Source organism: Anopheles funestus, chromosome 3RL (genome assembly GCF_943734845.2).
Source record: "Anopheles funestus chromosome 3RL, idAnoFuneDA-416_04, whole genome shotgun sequence".
Classification (NCBI taxonomy): Eukaryota; Metazoa; Arthropoda; class Insecta; order Diptera; family Culicidae; genus Anopheles; species Anopheles funestus.
Genome location: NC_064599.1, coordinates 27,817,421 through 27,845,031, shown reverse-complemented (window position 1 = coordinate 27,845,031; position 27,611 = coordinate 27,817,421). Strand labels below are relative to the sequence as shown.

Genomic DNA, 27,611 nt, shown 5'->3' with positions numbered 1-27,611 from the left:
TATCACACTTGTGTGTTAGTTATGGTAAAACAAAACAAAAAACCCCCAAAAATCCAGCTAGTGTACTACGGCTATGCTTCTTATGCGTAATTATGTAATTAATATTTTAAAGTTTAATATCGCCGTGCAAACAGCGCACAGCTCCCATTTGCTATACATGTTAACGTTCGTGTGTGTATGTGTGTTTTTTTTCTTCTTTCGCTTCTTCTCCGTTTACAGTTAAAAGATAGTCTCAACATGTTGCCTGTCAGTTTTGCTTGTTAATTCGTTTGTGTATAGTAGCGTTTTTTTTTTGCTTCTTTGCAGTATGTACTGTGTTGATACAAATGGCGAGATAAATAAGCAACAGCCGCTAATATCGCTTCCAAGTATAGCAATACATTATGGTGACCTGTTCACCACTTCCACCACACACATTACCCTGCGTTCGTTTTTTTTGTTGTTGTTGCAAATATGTTTGAGTGATCGTTGAGGCCTTGATCGTGTAGGAGATAGTAAAAAGAGTTGTGCAAACTGCATTTTACTGTACTGTGTAAAAAATATGTTTTAATATAAATAAACCTTCGTACCTTTTCTTTTATTTCCCCGTTTCAAAAACTAATTATTATTGCAATCGATCATTGTTAGAAGTGGTTTTTACTTTTTTCTTTGCTCTCATACGATTGCCATTTTACCTTTTCTTTTTACCATATACCGGACCATGCAGAGTATCGTAATTTAGATGCGTAAGTGTCAGGATGTTTGTTTTTTTTGTATCAGCATTTTTTATAATCTTAAATTGTTACGCTAACACGCTGATAATGCTTTAGTAGACTCATCAAACTGTAATACAGATAGTGAATACATACTGCTACTAATAAACGTAATGGATTTCATATTTCAGTTTATTCATTTTATGTTATGATTTACTTTTTCTTTTTTGTTTGTTTAGTTAAATCCGTAGCATTTTAAAATATGTTAATAATTATGTTATGTCACTAACTACAAACAGTGAGGAAGAGAATGGGGGAAAAAGTTAACAACGATCTTAACCGTACTTGGACTTTTGGATTGGTTTGAGAATAAGTGTGGATAGTAAGTGCTGGCTTTGCGTAAATAAGTTCCCGCAACTTGCGCACGATCAATAGTACAAGCGTAGCATAATTGTTGTTTTCTTTCCGCTTTTCTGCCCTCTGTCTCTTGTTCACTATTCGTTCAAATTCCGCCCCGGAATGCTCACTAAGTATGCTTGCTTTATGATTTTTGATGATGATTTTTTTTTACTTACTTCTTAACTTCAAAGAAGAGGGTGCGGTTTGAGATAGAAATTGGTTAAGGTGATTCATTAAGATGCTAGAGTATGGCGCTTGGTTATAGCGCTAAGTACAGAAAAAACCTGTCCCATGGCGTTCGGCCATTTGCCATTCATTCGTGTTTAGGTACAGAAACATCACCAATGCCGGTACGAGATGTGTTTGATGTTGTAAGATTGCAAAAGACTATCAAAAGATTAAGTTGTCTGTAAGTAATTTGGCGTCTGGGTTTTTGCTTTTTTTCGTCTTTTTCTTTTCCTCCCTTCATCCTTTCAACATCGTGCTCGTGCTCGGTTGTAGGAGTTTAACGAAATGTATTTTGTTTTCTACTATCTGTTTAAAATGGACCAAAATATACGATTTGTTCTGTTACGAGCACGAAACGTTGTGCTGCTTGGTAGTGCAAATTTTGTATAAGAGAGCTAAGTGTGTTGTTTTTTTCTGTTATTAAACATTTGTTATCAATATTAGTACAAAACTGTTTCAAAACATGGAAAAGACGGTGGCAATATGACGACTTTGGCATGAACAAATGTATCGGCGAGTTTTGCTAAAAGCTTAGCTGATTGGAAAGAATGTTAAACGCAATCAAACACTACAGAACACTCACTGTTCCAACACCGAAAAACCCTGTAAACTTAGCTGTAGATAAATTGTATGAAACATACATACAATGGAAAAATAGTACAGCCTCTGTTGGTAGGCCCAATTGAATGTACTTTACATTTTAACTACATGCTCCCTGTAAATACATTGTTCTACTCCCTTCTTTCACATATATTCCCGACAACAAACATCGTACAATGTATACGTAAAGTTACAAAAGGCTAATTTGAAAATTTCGTTCTAGAGAATAAAACAAACAACTAAATTGAAACCGATCCGCAATGGATCCTTGTTAAAATATGTTTTCCTTCTTTTCTATCTATAACTATTTAATGTTACTGCTTACATAAAGCTGGATGAAAATAGATGTGTAACAGTAATAGCTTTAACCGTGGCTTTTATTTGTTTGGCGACAAAATTACCCCACCAAAGCAAGATTAAACAATTACACACAAAACAGATTGTCGTTTGCTAATTGATTTTTACCTCAACCACAGACTGTTTAAACTGGAGCATCGAATCAAATCAACAATAAAATGCTACTAAAATTGATTGGATAATATTTTACAGGGTTTTGACCATTTTAGTAAAAGATACTAAAGTAGTAAAAGTAAAAAAAGTAGTAAAAGATACTATAGTAAAAGATACTCTCATTTTCATTTGTTTTATTACCATTACAAGGACATAATCAAATCTGAATCCATGAAAGATAAAAATTTGTCATTTAATTTTTAAATGTTTATAAATGTTGGTTCAATGATTGATATATTTGCTTAGAATTAATTATGAAATTTACACACAAATAAATTATTTTAATTACTTATCATACCATTTTCAATAGTAAAATGGTTCAAAAACTATTCTAAACTTCTGGAAATCAAGATTCCAAATCTGATGCGGATTGGGACCAACATTCAAATTTTATTGCAAAATGTTCACTACAACATTGCGTCTCAAATGTATAAATTAGTTGTTATTATTTCAAAAAAAAAGTTAAAGGGAATAAACCAATCATTGAACCAACAACTGTTGTAAACATTAAAAAGTTGAATAAAAAAGTTTAATCATTCATATTACTACGTTTGATAATGTTCTTGCTCTTGTGAAAATAAATGAAAATGTGTGTAATGAATATAATTAATTTTTTAAATTGTCAGTATGACGGCATCTGCTGGATTCTTCAATGAAACTAATTAATAAATTAATTTCATTCTTAAATTATTATGTTCGAAATAAAACCGATTAAAACTCTCCTAAAACTTGCATTTTTTTTTAAAAAGATCTACTTGAAAAACATTCAACATATTGCATGTTATTCTTATCGTGTGCGTGCCATTATTATTTCATCATAATTCAGTTGTATGTTTGGGTGTTTGTTGCTTTCTTTCGCCTCGGGTGTGTTTTTTTGTAATTAGTTAACTAATATCACATTGTAGAGTAGAAGATACATTTCCATACATAATGTTTCAATTACCACATTTCCGGATGTTGTTTTTTTTTCTCTTTTGCCAACGAACTTCTCATTTAGGCTGTGTGCAGTTACGGTAACGTATTGAGACGTTCCTTTTGCTTTTGTTTGATTCTGCAGTGTTATTTCATAAGTTTGCTTTATCGTCTAAACAGAAGTAATGTAACGTGCCTACTGCAAAACTCTCTTCGCTGTTTGCTTGCCGATAGTTTTTATTTTCTCTCATTTTCAATAACATATTTCTGTTCGTGCGGTTGTGGTTTTCTTTTCTTATTGTTGTCTCATTTGCTGGTGCACTTTGCTAATGTTTATGTGATGTTTGTGTTTTGATTTTGAAGGACGACCTTTTTTTTCTTCTTCCATTTTTCAACGACGTTTCGTTTTATTACATTAGATAACAATAAGTCACGCTGCAAATGCGGCAATTTATAGTTTGTTTGTTTTTTGTTTTCTTAGCTCTTAGTTGGTTTTAATGCTTGCATCTGTTTGTGCATTTATTTGATTTTGATATCGTAATACATATATTTGTGTGTTTGCTGCATCGTACAGGACAGGGTCCGTTCCAGTGTACGTGGCAATAGTTTAGTGGCTTCATAGCTACCTTTTTTGAATAACGCAATTGTCCCAATACCAATATAGTCGCCAAGCTGTGTGAAAGCAGCTTTAACATGTATTTTTCTTATTTTCTTCAAGCGTGTTTTTATTTACTTTTCCGCTCAGAATTTAAGTTGCTTCTCATTTTTCCGGTAGCACTATTGGAAGCAATTTTAAAAATGCTATACGTTCACCGTTTGTTTTTTCTTCTCTCCACTGTACGGACACATTTACTTAGGGCTATCGGTTTTACGTTGTCAGTAATGGGTAGCTAAAGGTTCGCACCGGTTTTATTGCATTCATCGCTTCATCGCAACAGCTCTTGCTTCGTTTAGCATTTACGAAACAAAAACGAAAAAAAAAACACCATGCAAAACTGCTCGAGAGACCCGACCAAAAACCCACTAACTTACCCACTTTCATACTTCTTACACAATGGCACGGTGCGTATTCCTGGTGTTGTGTTCTGATAAGGTACCGTATCCCGTACGCCACCGTACATTTTCTTCTTGAGGGAGAGGAAGGCCGACGCGTACGCGTAGTCGGCGCTTGGATTGGCCCTCAGTTACAGTGCTCGCTAATTAGTTCTTGCTAGCTATTGCCACCGGCATCGCTAAACATTCGTTCGCCGCGTAACGTCGTGCCTTGCTTAATGTGATTTTAATTTTGCGTTTTCGTACCGATGTTCCGATCCGGCGGTTTGTAGAACTGCTGTACGAAATGTAGCAAATCGTACACCGCACCCGGTCCCTTGCCGGGCTTCATGCAGATAAAGTCGTCTAAGCTGTGGGTGCTCGCTAAAATAAAAATCAAGAGAAGCAAATTAAGTTTTCGCTTTGCGTTCCCGTGTTTAGCGCATATTTTTTAGCAGCTTCTGTCGCTTTTCAAAGTGCTAATATTTGACCGGTTTGGCTCGACATGGTTGGACTGAAACGATTTCGATTAGCTTACCGCTTGTCTGTATTGGTGGATAGGACGGTGGTGGTTTAATCCAGGAACCATCCGGTCTACGCATATGTCGTCGATCGGACGAAAACTCTGCCAGATATTTCTCTGCCGGTATCACCCGAAAGAATCTGTGTAACGTGACAGCAAAACGAGCAAATGGTAGGTATTAGGATGGTTTATGGATAGACATATGGTTGGGATATCAAACAAAAAGCAAAGCGAAAAAAAATACAAAATGAATTAAATTTGGCACCCCCGATCCAGAATTGATTAACGATCATATCAAAGCGTTTCTGCAGTCTTGCTGTTTTGTCCTCGTTTACGTGTCTGATAGGTGTGAAATCGATAAGCTTAACCGTTCGTTCATTTCTTTTCAGTTACACGTTGGACATTTGTGTTAAATAAAAGTCAAAAAAAGCATTTATTTAATAAGAAATAAATAAATGCAAATATTTTATTTATAACGATGAATCACAAAAAAAAACATAAATCTCTGTTTAGTCTGACATTTTTTAACTAAATTTAAAAATTATGAGAAAAAATTATGAAGAAAAAAAATCAGAACTATTAAATAATCCTCTCATTAAAAACAACGCTCTATTTTGCTAGTTTTACAAAGTACTAGGCGTCTCCATAGGAAAAATATGTTTGCATTGTTGATGACGACTTTTTTAATAAAAGAAAACATAAAAAGTTTTATAATTTATAAAATAAAAATAAAACAACAATAAGAACATTTTAAACTAGACAAAGTATTAATAATGACAGCAGGGACGGAACATATAGCCAGAAGAGTATTTTTAAGACCCAGCAGCCGCATTTTTAGAAATTGAATAATATCTTCTTGTTCTAATTCTTGAAACAATTTAATTACTATCATTTCGTACTAACCTTCTACCAACAATATTGAATTAATTTTGCAAAACAAATATCATTTATTCGAATTAAACCAATATAATTGCTCAAGGGTGCTCAAGCATTTAAAGCAATTGTACTTGAACCAATAAAATTGCTTTCCGAAGGTACTCTAGAGATTCAGAAAAGTTCTTCCCCTTGTTGGGGAAATCGTCGTAAAACACTTACGAAGGTGCTTTTGGGAAAGAAGCTATTGAAAGTTATTTCAAAATTAACAAGAGAAAACACTCAGACAAGAGCAGGTTATAAAAAGACGTTGAATTTGCGGAATTTGAAGGATATTTTCATGAACGCTCTTAATTTATCCGTACTAATAATCAGTTCAAACTTGACTTTGAATGTGCTTGCCTGTGTAAAATACACTAAGTTTTTCAATTAATATATAAATGAACATGGACGTTTTGTGGCTTTTTAATGATCATTAATTTCATCAAAAAATTCCTAATTAAATATCAAAAATTTTGTTGACGTAGATGTTATTACAGTTGAACCCCACTGGATGGAAAAATAAAATTTTAACCCCAAATTCTCTAATACCTGTCAATTGTGAAATGCCAAAAAAAAAACAAGACAACCCATTATGAAACAACAGTACGAGTGGAAAACCTACCTGTGATGTTCCGGCGTTAAGGCATAATCCGATCGGAACGTTTCGGTAACGTATTTGTGGAAGTAGGTCGGGAACGGTAACGTCGTGTCTAGATCAAACACCAGACACCGGTGCGGTGACGGATTGTGCATGAAAAATACGTGGTAGTCCCATATCACCAGCTTCTCATCGCCCCGGCCCGCCTTTTGTCTCCACAGCGGCACGGTGCGCCGTTCGTTCGACACAAACACGGCGTAACATTTCGGCAGCTCCGAAGGGTACGTTTTCTTCACTTGCTCGCACAGCTTCCAAACATTTTCTTCGCTAAAAGGGAGCAAAAAAAAGGGAGAAAATACAAAGAAGAAAAAAAACAATGATACACAACATGTTTAGATTAGTAATCCTTGTAGATCAGAAAGCGGAGGAAAACATATGGCATACATTGTACCAAGTAGTGCATTAGTTCATAATGTTAAAGAAGCAAAAAAAAAGATTGATGTTAAAAAAACATCAAAGAAAAACGTATGACAAAAGGAAAAACAACCATAATTTAATCCCAATGGTGCCTGAATAACATTCCCTTTCCATATCATGGTAGGGTGAATTGCTGCTGAATCATTCATAACTATCACAACGATCAGGTAACACGTGGCCCATGTTACATACCGAAGGGAGTAAATGTTCTACTGCTGTACTACACGCTCTGCAAATTCATTGCCTTTGATTGCTGTAATAAACGAAAGGACTTGGGGAGCATTTTTTGTAATAATTAAAAAAAGCTCTCCAAAGTCTGCTTGTGAATTAAATGAAATGACACTCAAAGTAGCAACAAAAAAAAAGTCTAAATTAAAGAAAATTTCCACCATTGTTAAATACGTTTAAAATGATTCATATGCGCTATTCTTAAGCTAAAAAAATGGGGAAAAAACTATATCAAAGCACTCGTTTGGTCTGCAAATACTTAAAAGCCGCATCATCAAACATTGAAGCATCGTCAGCATCTCGAAACATCTCGCTTTCCCGCGTTGTGTAGTAGCATTATTGCCACTAGCCGTGCATCATAACCAACGGAAGTGCACCAACATCCGGTATTGCGACCGTGCTGAAAGCATTATGCACCATCCCATCCAACATGCAGTAGAAGCAGCATCAGCAGTACGTTTCGTTCGCAAATACAAAACTTCACTTCACAAGGTCAACGTTTTGCCAATTGCCGGTTGAACGTATGTACATGAGCGTATGTTTCTCTTAACCGCAACGACAGAGATTCATATTCTCGAATTGTGCAGAAAAAAATGTCATTTCCACACTACCATCAGTCCACCAACATTGGTACCGTTGTCCAATTTCGTAATGAAAACTCATGGTTTCTTTCAAAAACATGCAGAACGTACTCGAGTGTACGAGTGAGTTTTTGTTTTTTGCAGTGTCGTCTTGCACCATAATCTAATATATTAGTCACTGTCTCATTGGATTGTTTTTATGTGTTTTCCTTGTAGTGGGCACGAGTGCTCAGCAGAGCGCCAGATGAGATTAAAACGTGTCAATTACATTACACATTCAAATTGGCATAATAAATTTAGTCTAATAATTTAATCGTTCAATCTTTTGCGGTGCTTAAAAGCTTCTTGACATGTTACTTCAATGGTTGTATCATATTTTTGGCTGAATATTTTGATGTGAGTAGTAGATTTTGAATATGTTCATGTAATTTAATGTTACGTTTAAAACAAAGACTAAAATCATTGAATTGTTGAAAAAGACCTTTATTTGTTAAACAAAAGGCTGAAAACCCCTGTAAGAATTGGTAAAATTGTGTACTTGTTTTTTTTTCATTGAACTCAATGTTGCTCCTTTCATGCAAATCCTTAGCTTGTACATTGGTCCGTAGACGATTCTATGAATGTGAAATCTTACGCTATTTACAATCAAAAGCAAAGTGGAAATGAAGAAATTCATCAAATTCAAATCCAGTGAATGAGAAAGTAGATTGTTTTCCAACTGAGTTTCCTCACTGAGGTTTTGTTTGATGGTTCTGGAGTGTTGTTGGAATGTTCGCAGGCTCAAACTCTCCCACATGCTCACAACTTCAAAGCTCATTCTAAGACACGTTCGCAGTTAGATAGCGGTATTCAGTTTAATTCAAGGTCTAAAAACGTCAGAATGATGAATATGATCATAGATTAGTATTTTGCTAAATGGGTTTGATCCTTTGATTGAGTGATTTATATATTAAGAACGATTTAGATATGACAATTGTTTACCATTATTCATATAATAAGACAACATTAAACTGGAATGTGTTGAAGTAGTTGTGGAATTCTTTCCAATGTCTGCATATTATACAAAATTTCATGACTGACCTATCCGCCATGTAGGAAAGTGTGTAAATTGAGAAAATTTTTGCACAGAATTACTTATTACTTTAGCTTGATATTAAGTTATTCACTTGAAGCCTTTAAAACACTTTAAATTATTTTTCAAATATCTTTATACTCTTCAACAAGAGCCTTCAAATGTTGCTTTGTTTTACATGAACCTTCACTAAAAACAGAGCAAACAAAGAAACACTCAAGATTAAACCAAACATTGCTATGCCCTTAAAGTTTATCGGTAATTGATCACGGTTTAATTTTCTTCACCTCAACTCATAACAGTCAAAAGTGATGAACTAGTGGAAAAAGCCAAAATCACAAACAACACCAGTTAACGAATACAAACAACGAATACTTTTCCACTTCACTTTCCAATCGGCGATAAGTTATTCTTTGTCCGGTTTTGTAACTTCTTTTACCGCCCCTTTTTACCGCCACTCGATTCATCAATCTTTTGGACAAGTCTTTGTTGAGAAGAGGAAAGCGAAAAAGGGCAACCGAATCGCAAATAGCGAGCAAAAGGGTACACTTTTTATTGAGTGGATCGAATAAATCTGAAGCCTCGTAGAATGAAATCTCCATTGGTGGGTGTTTTTTTTTGTCTCAACAGACATACGAAAAGGAAACGACCTATTTGCCGAAGAATTAATTCGTAACTTCGGCGAAAAGGAGAAGCCCAATCCTACGCCCTTTAACTTTGTAAAAGCACAACGGGCAACCGTTTCTGACCAGTAATGTACCATTTCATTTCGAAATGGTTTAGAGAAACCCTAATAGAACAAATAAAACTTACAGACTTAATTAAAATTAAATTGTAGAATATTATGTCCCTATCAGAAAAGGCTTTCCCTTGATATAAATTTAAAGATTTTTTTGGCACAAAATGTTGTTTTGTTTTTTCCTTTCATATATGAAATATAATTGTAGAAACATTTTTTTAGTGCTTCAATAAAACTTTAATAAAACCCAAGTGCCCGTTTCTGTTTTATTAAATTATCGCCAAAAAAAACCTTCGCATTTACTGCTGCTCGTAATACTTATTCATATCTCAAACAACCCGTTCAATAACTAGCCTATACGGTGCGTACCATGAAAATGGCTATTACTTTGTCAAACCCCCTCGTTACACGGTACACAATATGTACCACAGCATTGAAACGATTGTCCCGCTGGGAAAATCGGTACAGAGAAGGTACCAAACCAGCTTCCTTTACACACGGCGCTGTATGTGACTGTAAGATTTCACCATGAGACCATAAGGCTATTATGGCATTACATCAGTAACTCAACGTAAAGATAAAACACTTAGGTACGTCGTAATCGAAGTGCATGCTTCCCTGCTGTTTTTTTTGTTGTTGTCCAAACAGAGCAGAGAAAGTTAAATTTGCTTACTTTTCCATAAGAGCGAAAACTTCGTCAGTGTAATTGCATTTTTTCCATAACTCTTGCTGTCCATCTATGTCTGAACAATCTTGTAACAATCGTGGCGAGGGCAAAAGATGTCAGCAATGAAAGTTGTTTAGAAAACTTTTCTAAATAATGATGTGTACGATAGATGTACAGCCGAACATTGATTGAATTGTAGTGTCGAAAGTTTCTGCACGATATTTACAGGGTTTTTCGAGTGAATAAGTTGGAGACATTTCGTAATACAGGGTGGTTCGGAGACTGTGCAATGTGGCCTGAATTTGATTTTTTTTTACAATTACTATTAAATTGTAAGGAGGTTTTCGCATAGTGAAAAGTGATTTATTCATCGAGGAACCAAGTTCCATACGCTGTTTGTGAAACCGTAAAATTTTCCTCATTTTTGGCCCAACTTTGCCCCATAGCTCCGCCGGTATCCAAGATATCGCCAAACTTTCTTCTGGCCATGGCTAGATGGCACTTGTGGCTACATTTCGTCCATGCACCACTAATCGCTACCATGTCTGTGGCCGGAGCTATTCGCGAAAGCTCCAACGGATCGCCAATCTTTGACCTGTGGTCGATAGATGGCACCAATTGCTACATTTTCTTCTTCGACGGCCATGCCCTCAGGTGTCTGTGTCTCGAAACATAATTAAAAAAACACGCAACCGATTTCGAACCACCCTGCACGAAAAAAAGTCACTCAAATGAGTGCCCGTGAGTCGGGGGGGGGTTGTGTTTCAGACTTTAGCTTACTTTTCATGTTGGTATGTTACGTGGCGCGATTTAGAATTATTTTCATTTTCTGGAACGTTTGCAACTCTAAGGTTTGCAAAATTTGTCACTATTTCTGTGGAGAAAGCTTTAAAACCAGTTCGAATTCAACTTCCAAAAATCTGTTTAAAAAGTGGAAAAAACACAAATCATACCAATTCAACTAGAATAGACAGAAGTTTCTCAAACTTATCCATATAAACGCAGAATCCTTGTATTTTGTTCAAGAATTACTGATATCACCTCGGTTGAGAAAGTTTGCAGGGTTTTCAAGTAAAAATAACATAGTTAGTGGTAGTTCTAGATTCTTTTTGATTTAAAGTAGAATATGTACATAGAAAGAGAATTGATTTTTTCCCTTTTTCTCGAGCATTACTGGCAGATAACTTAGAGAAATCAAAAAGCAAATTTTCTACTTCAAACTTGCCAAATAACCCAGCAATGGCGGTATTTTTTCCATTGCAACTGAAAAGCGCCCTGTCAAACCATTAACTTATTGCATGCATTTCCCTCAGTAATTTAAGCTTCTGGTGCCACTATGTGATGTGACACACTAAAAAAACAACTAAATAATACCCTTTGCAACTCTACTATACGCTCAGCGTAATAGCATAGCAAAAGTTTATTTACATATTCACCCGGCGGCTATTAAGTTCGCGCGCGGCATTTTTTCAGACAAAGAAAATACACGCTATCGATGTTAAAAATTCATACGTTGCTGCAATGATTTTCAATATTTCATTACTTTGAAACCACTGCACGCCTTGGCCTGAGTTTGATATACTTTTTCCGATTTTTGTTTTGTTTCCATCGTTGCCCTCGAGTTGTACATACACTCCCTTGCCTACTGCTGCGTCCTGTTTTCATCTTCAATCGTCATGAGAGCAAATAGTTTTTGTTGCTGTTGTTTTTGTCTGACAAACCCTACACACATACAGCAGACAAGGCTTTGCATTTATTTTTTACATGCCCCCAACAAACGGTTTCACATCGCGCAAAAGGACGCGCTCTGGTGCTGACTGGTCTGTTTATCGTTTCCATTAGAGGAGAAAATCAGATTGTGCACTGATTAACTTTTGGCTGGCTGTTATTTACTTATGTCATTTTAGTTATGTGCATGCGTCGTACTAAAGCAAACGGGGAAAAGGAAGGCAGCAAATAAAATCATGGAAACGTAGAAGACACGTTGGAAGGGAAGTATTACGGTTTAATGTAAAACTTTTTTAGTATCGACGCTTGAAAATGTAGGAAGTTAAATAAACAAAATTTAATCTATCATTTCAGATGAAATATTTTCAATCATATTTTTTATTATTTTTCCATATGTATTTAAATATTTATTAACCTTTTAAAAGATTATTTTTCAGACACTATGGCATATGCATCACAACTTTTGGATTTATTTTTTTAATTTATGTAGCACGATCTGGCCGTATTGATTACTTTTGAATTAATTAACAATATTAAAAACAGAGTATTTTTGCTCTTATTACCTTGGCCCCTAACATAAAGACCATGGTTAATTTAGACATTAATATTACAGTATCGATAACCTTTACGCCACGGCTGCTGAGCGGAAAACTCGAATGAAATGGCTTGCCCCAGAAACGGCACAACAAAATCCATTATCATTATGCCAACCACAACCATATATATACTACTTTATCTTCCTGACAACAGTAACGAATGGTGGAAAAAGGTTTGTGTAATAAATTTACAAATAATTAGAAACTGAAATCCTATATTCCTCGCTCGCCCGGTTTTGCTTCACAGTTTCGTGCAGCGAGAAAGTCCAATTCATCATTACCGTTTCGGCTTGTACCGTGCCTCACGCAATTTCCAATGCAAATTAGATCCTCTCGGTGATGATTTATCGAATGGAAAACTCTGGTACAGCATGAGCAGAACGTACTAAATGCAGTACGAAAATAATAGCTTAAGTATTGCTCATTTTCGTTCAATAATTTGGCATCAAACATGATTAGTTTAATTATTCGATTGTAAAGAATAGTTTAATAACAAATAAACCCATCTGATATGGGTCATCATTATTCAATTTACCTTACTAGCTATTCAGAATTTTACATGAAATGGCATTTTAATGGTAAAAAAGCCCCCTCGCAGTGATGATGATTTAAATTTTACTTCAACAGAATGCTTTAGGTATTGAATATCTGAGAAAAGGTGTGATGGTACCGGGTATGAATTGGGGATTTTTTTTTGTGGAACGCTAATGGAAAAATAATTAGTTATATTTTTGGGATTCCACTTCCTTCGTTCGATATTTAAAATTTACCGCCTCATCTTTCGAATCGAAGGCGCGCGCACGGTAGCGTGCGTTAATGTAATCATGGCATGGCTACTACCATCCCGAGCAGCTTTGGTCTGCCATTTGTTTTTTTTTGCACATTATAATAGATATGATAATGAAAGATGGATTATAGCACTGTTTTGGATGATTCCAATTAACAGCTTTTCACCAGTGAATGAGGTACAGCGTTGCTTGTCGGCTATTTTTTAAATTTATCTCGAAATGTTAAGAAGGCTCGTTGAATTAATGTGGATAGGTAATGGTTATTTGTTAGCTTATATTTAACGATTTTATTATAGTGTGATTTTTTTTGTTGAAGATATTGTTACTTGCAGGGTTTTGGAGTTATAGTGAGAAAGTTGAGATCATTTTTGGATTTTTCCAATTTGAAGTGGATTGTTTTATTACTTTTTCAATTTCTGTACAAAATTTGCACAGAATCGATTTCACTTTGTAAAATAGTAAAATGAAATTGGAAATAGCAAAATTATATCTCTTTTACAGGGGTTTCGAATCTATTGAAAATATTCAAGATGCACTTTTCAAAAGTACCAACAGGTGGAAAGGATTCCAGATCTAACTGAACACATTCTAGCTGAACTTGAAAAAAGTCTTGGAATGGCTTCAACTTATCTACTTCAACACGAAAACCCTGTATTTTCAAAATATTTCATTTCACTCAGTGAAAAAAAAATCTGATCAAAACCCTGTTTAGTAGCAGATTTTTTTTCAGGAAAATATTCCCTTCATGATAACATTGTCAGTAAAGGTAAGAACGTATCGTTCACATTCAACCATCAACCCTCGGATTGGTCAACATCATAGGTGGAAAACATATTTGATGTGTTTGCCAAAATAGACGAAGGTGAAAATTGGGTGACAGTTTTCCCTTTTGCACGCGTTTTACGCGGCCCCTTTTTACGCACACTTATTGCCACACGTCACGCACATTTTGAGATAGATGTTGATTGCATGCACGTAGCATACTTATTTGCACAGAGAGTAAGAGAGAGAGAGAGAGAGAAGAAGAGAGAGAAAAAAAACGCTAGCTAAAGAAACTCATTTCTTCTAATGTCTGACGAGGGTACAAGGTCGTAGATAGGAGAATGAACCTTTTTTTTCGAAAAATTGTCCACAATTCTGCTCGATGTTAAGCTCATAAATAAGCAGCACCCATTAGATAGATATTGAAGAATGTTTAGAATTAATATAAATATGTAATTTATATGCATGTTTTTAGTTATTAAAAAAAGGACTAAGACTTCATAAAGTAATCAAAATTGATTTCCGTTTCCAATAAAGCAAACGATTCGACGTGCAATTGCAAGGAAAGGGCAACATCTTCAACAGTTTTGACTGCTTTATACAATAAAACCATGAATGAGACCGTAGGGATATTAACACACAAAATCCCATATCACTAAGAGGTGTTAGGCAAGGAGCCCAGGTATGAATGTGAATGGGAATGAAGATGCTGCGGCTTTTATTCTATCCACAGGGGAGTAAAACAATTCATCGGACCTCGTTTTTGATTCGCTGGCACACACAACACTCGCACTCGACACAAACAACCGAGTCTGGGCGTGTGGTGAGAAGACGATAAACATGTCGGATGCGTGCTGCAGCAGCACAGGGATTTATTCAAATAAATTCCATTCCAGGGTGAGTTTTTTTTGTTGTTGTCATGCCTTGGCACTAGTGAAGTTGAGCAAGTGGAATTGATTATCTCTGCCTGAATTGAGTGGTTGCTTTTATAGACGCAGGCACAGCCAAATGTGGCCGGCGTGCGTCTTATGCAAAACCCAATCATGCTGTTTGTCAATGTTGGTAATACTTTTTCTCACCGCTTTACCGCCAGGAGACATAGGCACGAAGGACGTCTTCTTTGAAGAGCAAAAAAAAAAGTGAAGGATATTCTTGATCATTTTTATATCTGCCATTGGATATGCTGAATACTAAGCATCCTTTACAAAATAAATCGCCCCTTATTTATTTCCATACGGACCAGCACGGTAAGTGGTGTAACATTTCCCACTCTCAGCCGAAAAACCATGTTCATATTAAATTATGCAAATCGGACAATGAAATTTTGTAACCACTTTTCAAATAGTATAGATTGTGTGTGGGTTTTGGCTTCTTCAGTTACGAGCTGTATAGAAGCAACAATACTTTTTCGCAGTTCAATAAAAAAAATGTTCAAACAATCAATCTTTTTACACATTTTATTTATCTCTAAACGTGGGAAAATCTCACGAGGTATTGGGAAAATTCCGAATGGAAAACTGGAACCATTTATTGATATGTAAAGTCAAATTCATAACTCGCCTTATCTAGTGTAACTTCGTTTCAGTTCGTTCTTGAAATATTTCATGAAAAGATTGATACGCTAATTCTTGAAATCTATAATTAATTTTAAACACTAAATTTAACAAAATTAATGGAAAACTATGGTACAAAGGACTTATCGGATCATGTATTTATTTTAAATATTTCTATGTTTAAAAAAGGTCATAAAAAATTCAATACTACGAATTGGTTTCACCACTTTTCCTTCAAATCAAAAAGGAAACAAGCGGAACCCAAACATACAAAGCTCGCTCCGGTAATGGTGCACTGAGCGTGGATTAAACCATTCTTAGATCCGTTCACAAAACAACCAAATCGAAAACGCAAAATTAAAAAAAAAAAACCCGAAATGTGGCCGTCTCGGCAGATAGTGGTAAAGATAAAGGCCTTCACATTTGCAAAGACTTGTAAACAAGCACAACATAGAACGGCCTGGAGTCCAGAAAATGAGGAGGGCGGGAAGAAACGGACCAAAAAAAACAAGCATCACGTCTTTGATCGTCTGAGCATCTTCAGCCAGGATGGTTGCAAGATAAACACGGTCGAATCGAAAGCTTGCCAGTAAATCCTTAACCCAAAATGGTTGTTGGCCGGGCCCCGGCAGCGGCTTAACTTGTCGTATTATTCACAATGTACGGCGGACAACGATGGCGAAGGTCATTTAGAAAGTAAATGCAGTAACTAAGCGAACGTGGCGAGAGCCAAGCGGTTTCGTGTTGCGTAGTGTTGGCGAAACGCGAAACTGATCCTCGCTCGGCAAGGCACACAAACATAAATGAAAGATTAAAGAAAACCACCACCAGCGCAACATGAAGTGAATGCTAACATACACTTACTTTTGGCAATTCAAGTGTACACGGTGTGTTGCATTTGCTCTTTTGATTATCTTAGAAAAGCTTTCCCTTTTTTGGATAGTGATCTTGGTGGTTAGAGTTCTGGTCATCTTTAGCACCGCTCTACCATGTAAAGATAAAAGATTAGGTAGCTGAGAAGTAAATTAAGCTAAACCAACGCCATACTTTGGTTCGAATAGTAGGGTTTAATCAAACAGGTCCTTTTGGGTCCAAACTACGACTTGTACCGTGAGTTCCTCATACGCAGCGTTCACTTACTCCAACCACAATTTGCTAGACGATAGTCAACAATGATTATAATGCCAGATGAGATATTTAACAGTTATTTTAAACAGATATGGATAGATACTCTCCGAAAAGGTAACTTAACATAACAAGACCGTTTTTTTGGGATAAAATTTTCGATCTGCATATCTCCGAACTGCCCAAAAATTTAGTTCATAAATAGGGAAAGAAGGCAATAGATAACTAGCTACTTCGAAAAAAAGGGAAAAACCGGTTAGCTTTTATGGTTTCAAAATTAATGTTTATATATTTTCATACTACTTTGTTGTTATTTAGTTGTGGAACTATTGTTGATCTTACTATGTACTGTGAGTTCAAAATGAATGGTTATGAAGACTTATTGCTTTACTCCATGCCTGGGGAGTTGTATAAGGATACATATAATAAGGATACATGTGGAATAGACGAAGTACTTCATTGCTTGTTTTATTTCGCACTATTTCTTTCCAAACTTCTGTTGCGAAGGTCGGAGCTTGGATTATATAGAATCTTTACAGTTTCAATATTCACATACGCCTCAGAGACACAGAAATTCAGTGAAAATTTAACGAAAACCTCTTAGTCGTATCGAGAGAAAAATACGAAACGGCGTATGGAGAAGGATTTTTATGTTCTTCTTTTGTCTATAAAAGTCCTCATGTGCATCAAGGAATAATGGACATATAGGGACTTCTATAATGATGAGCACGATTATTTCATTATCGTACAACAAAGAAGACTCGTCTGACGATAGTGAGTGAGTTATGCCTTTTAGAATGGCACCTGACGATTCAGTTTTTCTATTCGTTTTTGGTCATCCAGAAGAAGACAGAAGAATGACATTGAGATGAATCAATGGAGTTGATGCGTTTGCCTGCAGGGCTGATATACGAGACTGTCTGACGATGGCGCTCGACAGTGTTGGCTCCAGAGGACAGTTCCAAGAATTTCAGCAGCGAGGTAGACCGCGAGTTGTTTTAAAAAATGCTTCCATTTTAGGTATGGTTATGATGTATCTCCTAAAATCATTATAATTGATGGTTGATGGTATAATCAAAGTGAAGAATTGCTAAATAGTTTCATACAAAATTTTCATACAGAATCGAAATTAGAAAATTCATGCTGTTTTTCAAAGTTTACGAACCCATTTTTTTGCTGTCAATCTAATTTATCTTTTTGATAAAGGGCTGTTCAACATTGAAGAAAATAATGTGTCTATCATTTATTAAAAATAATAATAACAATAATATTCTATTGACTATTAAAAACGAGTTGGAAACCCCTGTTAAAGGCGTCAGAAAAGAATCAATGAAAATACTTTTTTAAACATTAATAATCTTTATTCCTTCAATAATTTGAAGTAAAAAGCGACAACATTTAAATAAACTGATAAATTTTAGTAACACAAAACTACACTCCATTGATATTGCTTTAAAAAGCTGAAAATATGTTAAACAAATATTTGTTTCTGTCATCCTAAAATATTGCTAATGAAAATGTTTATTTATGTTTACAATTAATTTCATCACAAACAAAGCTTCCTTTTGTCTTGTGTATGATATTCTAATTCAATCAGAATAAATCCAAAAGCTATGGAGTGTAAAAGTTGGCACATTCATTAGCATGAATGAGATAATTGTTGTTCTAAAATGTTTATCCAATGGTAATAATTTAACATTCACGTGCAAACAGAGCAACTCACTGCATCTGGATCACTCAAACAATTTTTAATAACAAAACCAAAAAAAACTTTTACGAATAAACCTCGTTGACATTTAGATGTGAAATATAGTTATCCAAAATAAAATTAGACACAAGCAGAGAAATGTTTCTCCCTGAGTGTCACGATCCCCGCACGTGAGTGTTAACGTTTGGTTTATTATTGTAATTGAGCATTACAGCATTGCTCTACGACTACGGTAACACATGTGATAACATCCGGGGAATGCAACAGTTTTACAAACGACCAACCCATCCACAAGGCGAAACGTCCTAACGAAGAGTACTCTAGAAATGTTCTTACGGTGAAGTTAGCGCATGATTTGCATATTTCTTTTCCCGTGCCGTACTACCGTGCTGACCATCGCCGTGTGCAAAAGGTAACAGGGAACAGGGTTGATTCCGGGAAAATGTTGTTACTTTCAAAGCGACCGGATGATACTGGCCCCGGTTCCAAAGGCAAAGCGCATACCAAAGTACCATTCTTGGTATTTCCCACCTCTTCTTCCATCCTCTTAAGGGTGTGAGGGTGTGTACCTTGCCGTGGGTTTTCAGTGTTTTTTTTTCTTTTCTTTTCAAATTATAATCATGAGGGGTTGAGCACTCAAAAGCAACTAAATTGCTGGGCATGTGGACCAGAAATGTGGAACAGGCGTACAAAGTCTGGTCCGAGATGTATATCAGCGGGTCGTATCCGCAGTCCACAGGACGCCATCAAATTGTTTTGCTGCTGCTGAAACAAAACCATCGTCCACAGCGATCACGAATGGTGCGCAAACATACGCCATTCGTTTTACACTGTTAGCGTGCTGAGAGCTGGGCGCTTTAAAAATCGTGCGTGCATCAAACCTGTGAGTGTGACCTGCTAGACGATGAAGTCGCCAACTCGTGGTGTCCCGGAAAGCACACGGTGGTGGTGCCTCCCAAAAAAATGGCCTGTGTGAAGTGGTCATTATTATGGGTTAGCATGCGATGCGCATAAAAATCTAACCATCGGCGTCTCCATTACGGTGTCGGCGTCCCTTGCGTTACGCTAGTCCGTTTGGAAGTTCTTTGTGAAATCCCTCGAGATAGATTTTCCTTTTTTTTTGGCTTACAATTTTGTTCTTAGCCACACTTCTTCCTACTTGAGGGTTGCTTGTTTCGCGCAAAAAAATTTACTACTTTCACGCTTTATTGGCATCATTCGTCAGTTCGTAACGTGTCCACGTAACGTTCAGCTCACTTTAGCAGAAGGTGAACGATATTCGACCCGATCGCACCAAAACCAATATTTTACGACAAAATCAACCCGCGGGCAAGTTTGAAAGACAAAGAAAAGCAATCTTAAAGTGTCTCAAAATCTTTGTAATACAATATTCTGCCTACATCACAAGTTAATAATAATAAAGCGTGAAAAAGTTGAAAACACACAAAAACTTCTTCTCGATCCTGTTGGCACGTGCGTGTGTGTCTGTGTGTCTGCTTATGTGCTTAGTAAATTAAAAGTATTATACACACTGAAAGGAACGGACCGAAGAAGACGAAAAATTCTCCTTGTCATAGAGCCCAACATTTCACGAACGACCTTATGAAATTAATAAACTTCGGCTCACACTCTGATTCGATGATGCCTTGGTATGCTAACCACCATCCATTCTTATGTTGATGGTGCCTCGTGTTATTACAGCACATCATGCAAATTCGTTGTTTCATGAAAAGAGCTTTGAATTTTAAGAAAGCTTCAAAGCTTTCAAGCACGCTGTGTCACGAACTGTATGTAGTATTTAAGTAGGAATATAATAAAACAACTCTTTATGGTTGAAGCTGTTGAGTTGCACACGGAAAGTAATTAAGTAATTTTATAAACAAGGTAAAGTTTTAAAAAAGAACTAGAGTATTGTATGTTTTTTTTCGAATAAAAGATGAGTACTCAAGCTGGAACATGATACGCGTTATTGTAATGTACAAAAAGTTACACATGTATTCAATTAAATTAAAGTTTTTTTCTTTCTAAGCCCTACCTAAAACTGTTTGCGTGCCATTCAAGGTTAAATTGGAACCAGCACAAGGTTTACTGGTAAAGGTTATTGACTATAGAGAGCGGAAAAAATTGAAACACATGTATATCTGATTGTTCTGTCACGCCTTTGCGTGCAAATTTCCCATGAGCTCGTTTTGCGACGAGTTGGACAGTGAGGCCGTAGTTATCATTAAATGTATATCAAATTGATAATAAAATAATTATTAAAAAAAACTTTCAAACTCAAGGCATCTATAGAAAACTCACAACATCAAGATTTTTTGTTAGAACTTTTTGTAACATTTCGTATGACAAAATTTCGTTGAACAAAACAAAGTTTTTAAAGGCTTTTCTCAATATCTACAATTAGTTCTTAGCCATAGCAAACAAGTTTCAAACACTTATAACTAAAAATGTTAAAACAATTGTGCCTTTAGGTAAGATAACGCTTGATAAGTCGTAAGTATCTAATAATCGTCATTTTTACTATGGTATTCCATATTTTCAAAGGAATGTTTTTAAACTACAACATTGAGGTTGTCAACCGATCTTTCTACATTCTTAGGGCTTCACTAAGAACACCTGTCCCGACGATCGAAGTTGGGATTATATAGAAATTGTATAGTTCAAGCACCCACATACGCGTGTGAGACATGAACTCTGTCTCAAAAATAACGAAATCCTCTTATTTATAAAATTTGAAATAAAAATGTTTCGTATTTGTAGAAGAACAATGGAGGAGTCACTATAATGAACTCTATGAGAATTAGACTCGTCAGGCTCTGATGGGTTGATCATGTCATTCGAATTACACCGTACGTACCAACCCGTAAAGTTCTTTTAAGTCGTTCATATGGACAGGAGGAGGCGTGGTAGGCCCAAATTGAGATGGAACAATGAAATTGATGCGTCCGCCAGAAAGGCCGGGATAACGATAATGGACGAAGCTCGTCCTTGAGCGGTTTAGTGGATTCTTGCAGTAAGCCTTGAACGTTGTTTTAGTGCCTTATAAGTAAATATATTTCCTTAAACAATCGCTTTTTAGAACAGTTTTGTTGTTCAATATTCGAAACAAATAACACTAGAACTAACAAGCGTTTTAAGCGTTTTACATTTGGGTGTTACTTCATATGCAATGTGGATGAATTTAAGTTGGATTGTGTCTTTTAATATTTTTAGAAGTTAATACTAACGAATAGATCCTCAAAAGTCAACCACCAACTATGATAGCATTTTTAAATACAAAAAAATAATTTGATTGAAATTAAGCGTTTCGATCAAAATGACTGGTCCGGTAGTTCTAGTGTTAAAAAACTTGTTTTTTAGATTAAACAGCTTTATCGCAGTTCATGCATGACTTTTACACGTCTATTCTGTACAACGAACTCTAACATTATATGAAAACATGATAAAGTTTTTCAACATTGTTTAATAAATGATTTACGATAAAAAACGATTAAAACGCTTGGTAGTTCTTGTGTTAATAATATCAAAAAGGTAAAGTAAAGAAGAAGTAAAATATTTAAAATAATTTGTGAAAGGTTTAATACAAGATACATGATTCGAAAGAAATTACCATTATCTTACCAACCATACGCAATATTTGTACAATGGCTGGCACGTGCTAGAATAATCAACCTGGGACTCGCAGCTCGAACGAATCCAATTGCACCGAGCCACATTGACGTACAAATCCTCGGACGCATAATTATCCCAAACCGTGGTAAAGCCTGCAGCAAAAGGCACATCAGAACGGCACCTAAACCATTTACAACATAATTCAAAGGCCAGAGTGCAAATGGACCGATGGACATTGAACGTAAGCGAAAAGCATACGTCTCAGTGTTTTTTTTTTCTTCTTTTCATACCATTTCTGTGCCACTGGCATGATTCTTGCACACACAGAATTTCTTCTGACAACCTTTGGCGCCAAGATGCTTTTCATCTGTAAGTTAGACAATAATGATGGAGGGAGGTGGGGGGCGGGAAAACCCGCAGCAATAAGCAAAGCTCGCTGTCATACGTCGGTAGGACGAACGTGAAATGTTTTCTCCAAAAAAAATGTCACGCTTTTGGCACTCCCTTCGGTACGTTCTGTTGAATATTTAGTCCCTATATTGGCTACCCGAACAGTGATGGTAATGTCCGGACACAGCAAGCATTGTATTGCTTCAACATTGACCGTTTTCTTTTTTGTTCCATGTTCGCTACGAACGGAGGCATCATATTTTCTGCACAAGCCCCATAGAGAGCAAAGTGAAGCAATACCCATAAAATACGATAAAAAGACGAAACCCAAAAAACAAAAAAAACAAAACCGGGCGAGGGTTTTAGCTTTCCTCGCAAGGAATAAAAATGTTATCCAGTTTGATGACGATTGGGTGGGATAAATAGAAGCAGATAAATAAAAAAAAGTGTATATAAACATTCTTATGTCTCGCTTTCGCTTAATTCACCCCAGGAATGTCATACCCCATCGTCTTATCATCAATGATACGCCGCTTTCGCACTGATGAAATTACGTGGATGTAATGGAAATGAAGTTGATAATAGGTAAAATGTGCACCGATCCAGCACGAACCATTTCTATCTTCATTCCATTCCAAATTATTCCATTACGCTGCACAAAAAATTAAATGATTAAAAATCTTTCACTTTCCAACGGAATCATCCCGCATAAAAGGATATCTTGGTACCTGGACATTTAATGTGAGGTATGCAGGGCTGCCGAGGAATATTATTATGCTGGGTTCAACGTTTTTGTGCCCATTCGCAGAACTTGATTGTATGAAAAGAGTGTGTGATTATTTCACTATTCGTATTCAGAAGTTCGTCTGCTAGCATGCTGATATTTTCGATTTCAATTTCAATTATATTTGTTCATTAAAATACTCATTTTGAATTTCATGCACAGCTCTGCATTGATTATGAGTTTAGTTTATAGTGTTGTCATTATTTTACTGTTTAACAGACATAGTAAGAGGCAACATTTTGTGCATTTTAAAGTGAATTATTTCGTTATAAGAAGATTGCAAAAATACGTTTTGCATTAAGCAATAAATGGATGCCGAATCGTTATTATTATATATGAGTAGCATAAGCCGATTTTTGTGACGAATCAAAACGTTCTCTATTTAAGACAATATTTTTTTTATCTCTAAAGGGAATAATTATTTTTTGCTACACTAAGTAACAATGGATGAATCTAACAAAAAGTTTAAAAACATCTAAAAAACAAAAAAAATGTTTTATATGCTTTTTATATTCTTCAACATGAATATAAATATATTTATATTCTTCAACAATTTTAAGTTGGGGTTTCGAGATAAAAAATAAGAAAATTATATAGTTATTTCTGGATTTTATTTTGAAATTAAAAGGAAATGTGTTGAAGTATATATCAAATTATGTTCAAATACAAAAAAAAATGCAAAAGTAATAGAAAACCGTATTTGTTATTTTCTGCTCCTTTAAACTTATGTTTTTTTGTCTCTTTTAGAGCTTTTTTTGTTTTCCTCCAAAATGAAATATTTTTTTTACTCATATGAACACATACGAAAATCCTCTCGCAATCAAGTGATATCGAATTCAAGAAATTCATATTTGTATTTATATTTATAACTATGTTCTCCATCATTCTTATTATCCTTAAACAAGCTTTGATAAATGATACTCAACACAAAAGCTACGCCTCATGATCTGCTAGTCTCACGTAATTGTTAATAACTTTTCTTCTTCCTAGAATCACGCCAAATGCAACATCACACGGATCCGGACACGGAGAAAAGCCGCAATAGAGTGCTCGAAAAACGATGACAAAACATCCTAACCTACAAAAGGCTGGGAACAGACGAATTCCACACGAATTTTTGTGAAAGTATTTTTTTGCAGATTATGTGTAAAATGTGTGGAAAGAAAGGGAGACACAGCGGGTACGCGAACACAGAACACAGAGTGGTGTAGGATTGCATTTAACCTTAGCAACCTTAGCATATTTCGGCCCAAAATTCGCATCATCTTTTGCCGCACCGAAAAGCATATCCACTCCGCAAGCGATTTGCTTTTCGAGACACACACACACACACTTCGTGTGCCAATTGTGCTCTTTTCGTGTTGGGTTGTGAAATTAAAAAAAGGGACACACTTCTACACCTACCACCAGGCGTCTCCATTGAGCAAACGAACGCAGCATGCTCTGGTTGCTCTGGTTGCTGTACATACGAATCTTGCGGTTTCGTTCCATGCTTTTGCGATGTCTCTCACTCTTTCGTACGCTTTCGTAGCAAGATAAACAGAAAGCTTTCTTTGTCATACCTGCAGTAGCAGCGGCGCGAAAAGTGTGTGCGGACCCGGTCTTTCTTCGCTAGTCGGGTGGCAGTAGGTGCGTGTATACTTATTGTTTATAAATGTTCGGCGATGCGAAAGGAAAACATAAATTGATGGCAAAAAGATTGATTGAGCGCCTGGGAACGAACCATTTCGGCGCAACAGTGGAGGCGATTGTTGTTGTGTCAAGCAGAAAAGGTAGAATTTTGTTTCTCACTCTTTCTCTCGCTTCTTTTTTTTTGTTCATTTTCATAATTATCTCTTAGTTAAATGAATATTAACATTTATTTTCCTATACGGAAAAGGGAAATTTTTATTGTTCAATAAAAAAAAGTGAGCAATTATTAAACATGGAACACTTACCAGTAGCACGAAACGTATGAACAATCGTTGATGTTTGGAAACAGCATAAAGTTAGCATCGTTTGTCGACATTTTCACCGCTCCACTCGTCGTTTCGTTGCCTGTTGTTTCGTTTTTCCTCTCGCTCTTTATCTCTCTCGCACGCTTTCTCTCACACAACGCGATTTTTCTCTTGCGTTGGGTTGCTGGGCTCTCTCTCTCTCTTTCTCTATGGCTTAGTGATGAAGTTTTCCTAGTCCGGCACACACTTCAATCAAAAGACTGTCAAATAGGGGTGGAAAATGTACAACCAGGGGGATGATGCAGATTTTCCTCTCTTTCGCAAAAAAACCCCGAGAGTGCTGGCGAGAGTAGAAGCAGCCTCAAAGTTGTTGTTATTGCTGAACGTCTTTCTTCGCCTTCCGTTTTTGCTGGATGCTGGTTGTTGTCGGCTGATATAGAACTTTGTGTGTTGTTGGAGGTTCTGGTTTTATCACCAGTAGCCTTTGCTCGTTTCGACTACCAACAACGCCCCAACGCGCTTTTAATACTCAAATACACACACACACGCACACCTTCACTCACTTGCGAACTCAACAATTCCACAGCCTCACTTTGTTTCTCTCGCAGGACATTGAAGCAGACGAGCAATGGTACGCGGCTACTTAGCACTGGTCTGGTCGGACGTGGCCGTTCGTCTCGGTTCGCCCGATTTGCAAATATTTGTGAGACGGAAGAACACAGCACAGCAGCAACAATAAAAAAAAAACATACACACAAATATTCACTTAATTTCCTTTTTTGTTGTTGCTTGTTTTGGCTCGTTTTTCCACGCAACCGTCAAAAATTGCTGTAGTCAAACTCGTAAACGACCAGCAAGCTACTTTGATGGATTGCCGTTGTTTGACTTTTATTGATATTGCTCCAGCCGTGGTGTGGATGTTTTCAATTTAACTGGCACGCTTCACACGTTTGAACGGTTTGCACACACACACACAAGACGTAGCACGTACTAAACATAAATCAGTCTGAGAAATATGTTAGCCTTTCGGACAAACTGCAGACATGTCGTAATAATTCACTAGCAATTATTCACCAAAACACAAGCCGGATCAATCGATGTGACTGTGGGAATGTGTTGGAAAGCAGGAAAAACCTCCGCTTTCCCGCGTCACACTCGCCTACAGGATGCTGCAGAATCTGCACGACCGTCAACGGGTGCGTGTACGCAAGTGTACTGTGTAGGCTGTGAACAAAGGGCCGCGTCCAGGTCCAGAATTGTCACGCCAGAACGAGTGCAGAACGTGATGGAAATTTTGTTTTCCTACGTTTTCCTTTTGTTTCTCCAATTTTTGTTTTTTTTTTGCTGCCAGATTAAACAATGCTTTGCCCGAAATATTTGACCGCTATGCCGTTGCGAAAAAGTACCGGAATGTTGGTGGAATGTCTGGAAAAAGGGTGGCGGCGAGGAGCGGTGGGCAAGGGCCTGGAAGGACGTATCGGGGACGAAACCGAGGAGGGGAAATATATTCCTATCTAACCGTTTCTACAGTTTGTCAACTGATGTCATCCGTTTGCATGTGACCTGTTTCAAATGTACGACGGGGTCAGTATCGTGTACAATCGCAATCCATTTGAAGCGGAGGCGTTTGTGTCTCACACTGCCGTTTAGGGATTTTATCGTCGCTATCGCGCTGCCGATGATGTATGATGGTGCATAACTGCGGTGAAAACTTCTCCACCCCGTGGTTACTGTGAGTTTTTGTGCCTTCGTTAGGTGATGGTGGGTTGTTGTTGTTGTTGTTGCTGTTGTTGGGGAAGGATGCGCACGACCTCAAACGGCACTACACATACACTACATGACACGGTAATAGGCCGGACGTGAAGGATGAACGCGACTAGACCGCAGCGTACGGATAACGTTCTCGCACTGGTTCCGTTGCTTCAAATATACCTTCCTGCTAGGGCCCTGGCGCGTGCTCTCTCTCTCTCTTTTTATGGTTTCGGTGGGATGAGTTTTCTCTCGCGGAAAATACGGCTGTACGCCAGTAGCAAAACTTCACGAGCACGTTGATCAACAAAACAACGCAAGTACCGAACGTTGCTGCGGAAACTGAAAGCGATTAAGCGCGGGTTGCACACGTAGGGCACAAGTGTTTCAACATGTTGAACGCTGTTTCGTTGTGTTGTGTTTTCTACTTTTAACCCCTTTTTTAATTTTCTATCCCTATGACAGCTGAGACACTTGTGGTGTCCGAAAGATGCAATAGTTAACCAACCTAATAAAATGTGTTAGTAAAAAAAAATGCCACTAATAGACGTACAAACGAGTGAACGTGATGTTTTCTTCAATATATTTTTGCAATCCAAAATCACCAATAACTGATTCGAAAAGGTGTTAAAACTGATTGTTAAAAGTTGATAAACAAAATACAATTTGTTTGATTATACAACATAGCTATAGATTTTAGTGTCTC

At 36.7% G+C, this 27,611-nt stretch overlaps 1 protein-coding gene across 1 annotated transcript; it reads right to left on the bottom strand.

The window, feature by feature from the left end:
* Nucleotides 1-211: 211 nt before the first annotated feature.
* Nucleotides 212-27,263, bottom strand: LOC125769848 (protein N-terminal glutamine amidohydrolase). The gene is made up of 4 exons (XM_049438782.1): nt 25,157-27,263; nt 6,434-6,736; nt 4,912-5,036; nt 212-4,757 (listed from the first exon to the last, which is right to left on the bottom strand). Exons 1-4 carry the CDS (start codon nt 25,225-25,227, stop codon nt 4,621-4,623), a joined length of 636 nt encoding a protein of 211 aa, XP_049294739.1. The 5' UTR covers nt 25,228-27,263; the 3' UTR covers nt 212-4,620.
* Between the last annotated feature and the right edge of the window lie 348 nt (nt 27,264-27,611).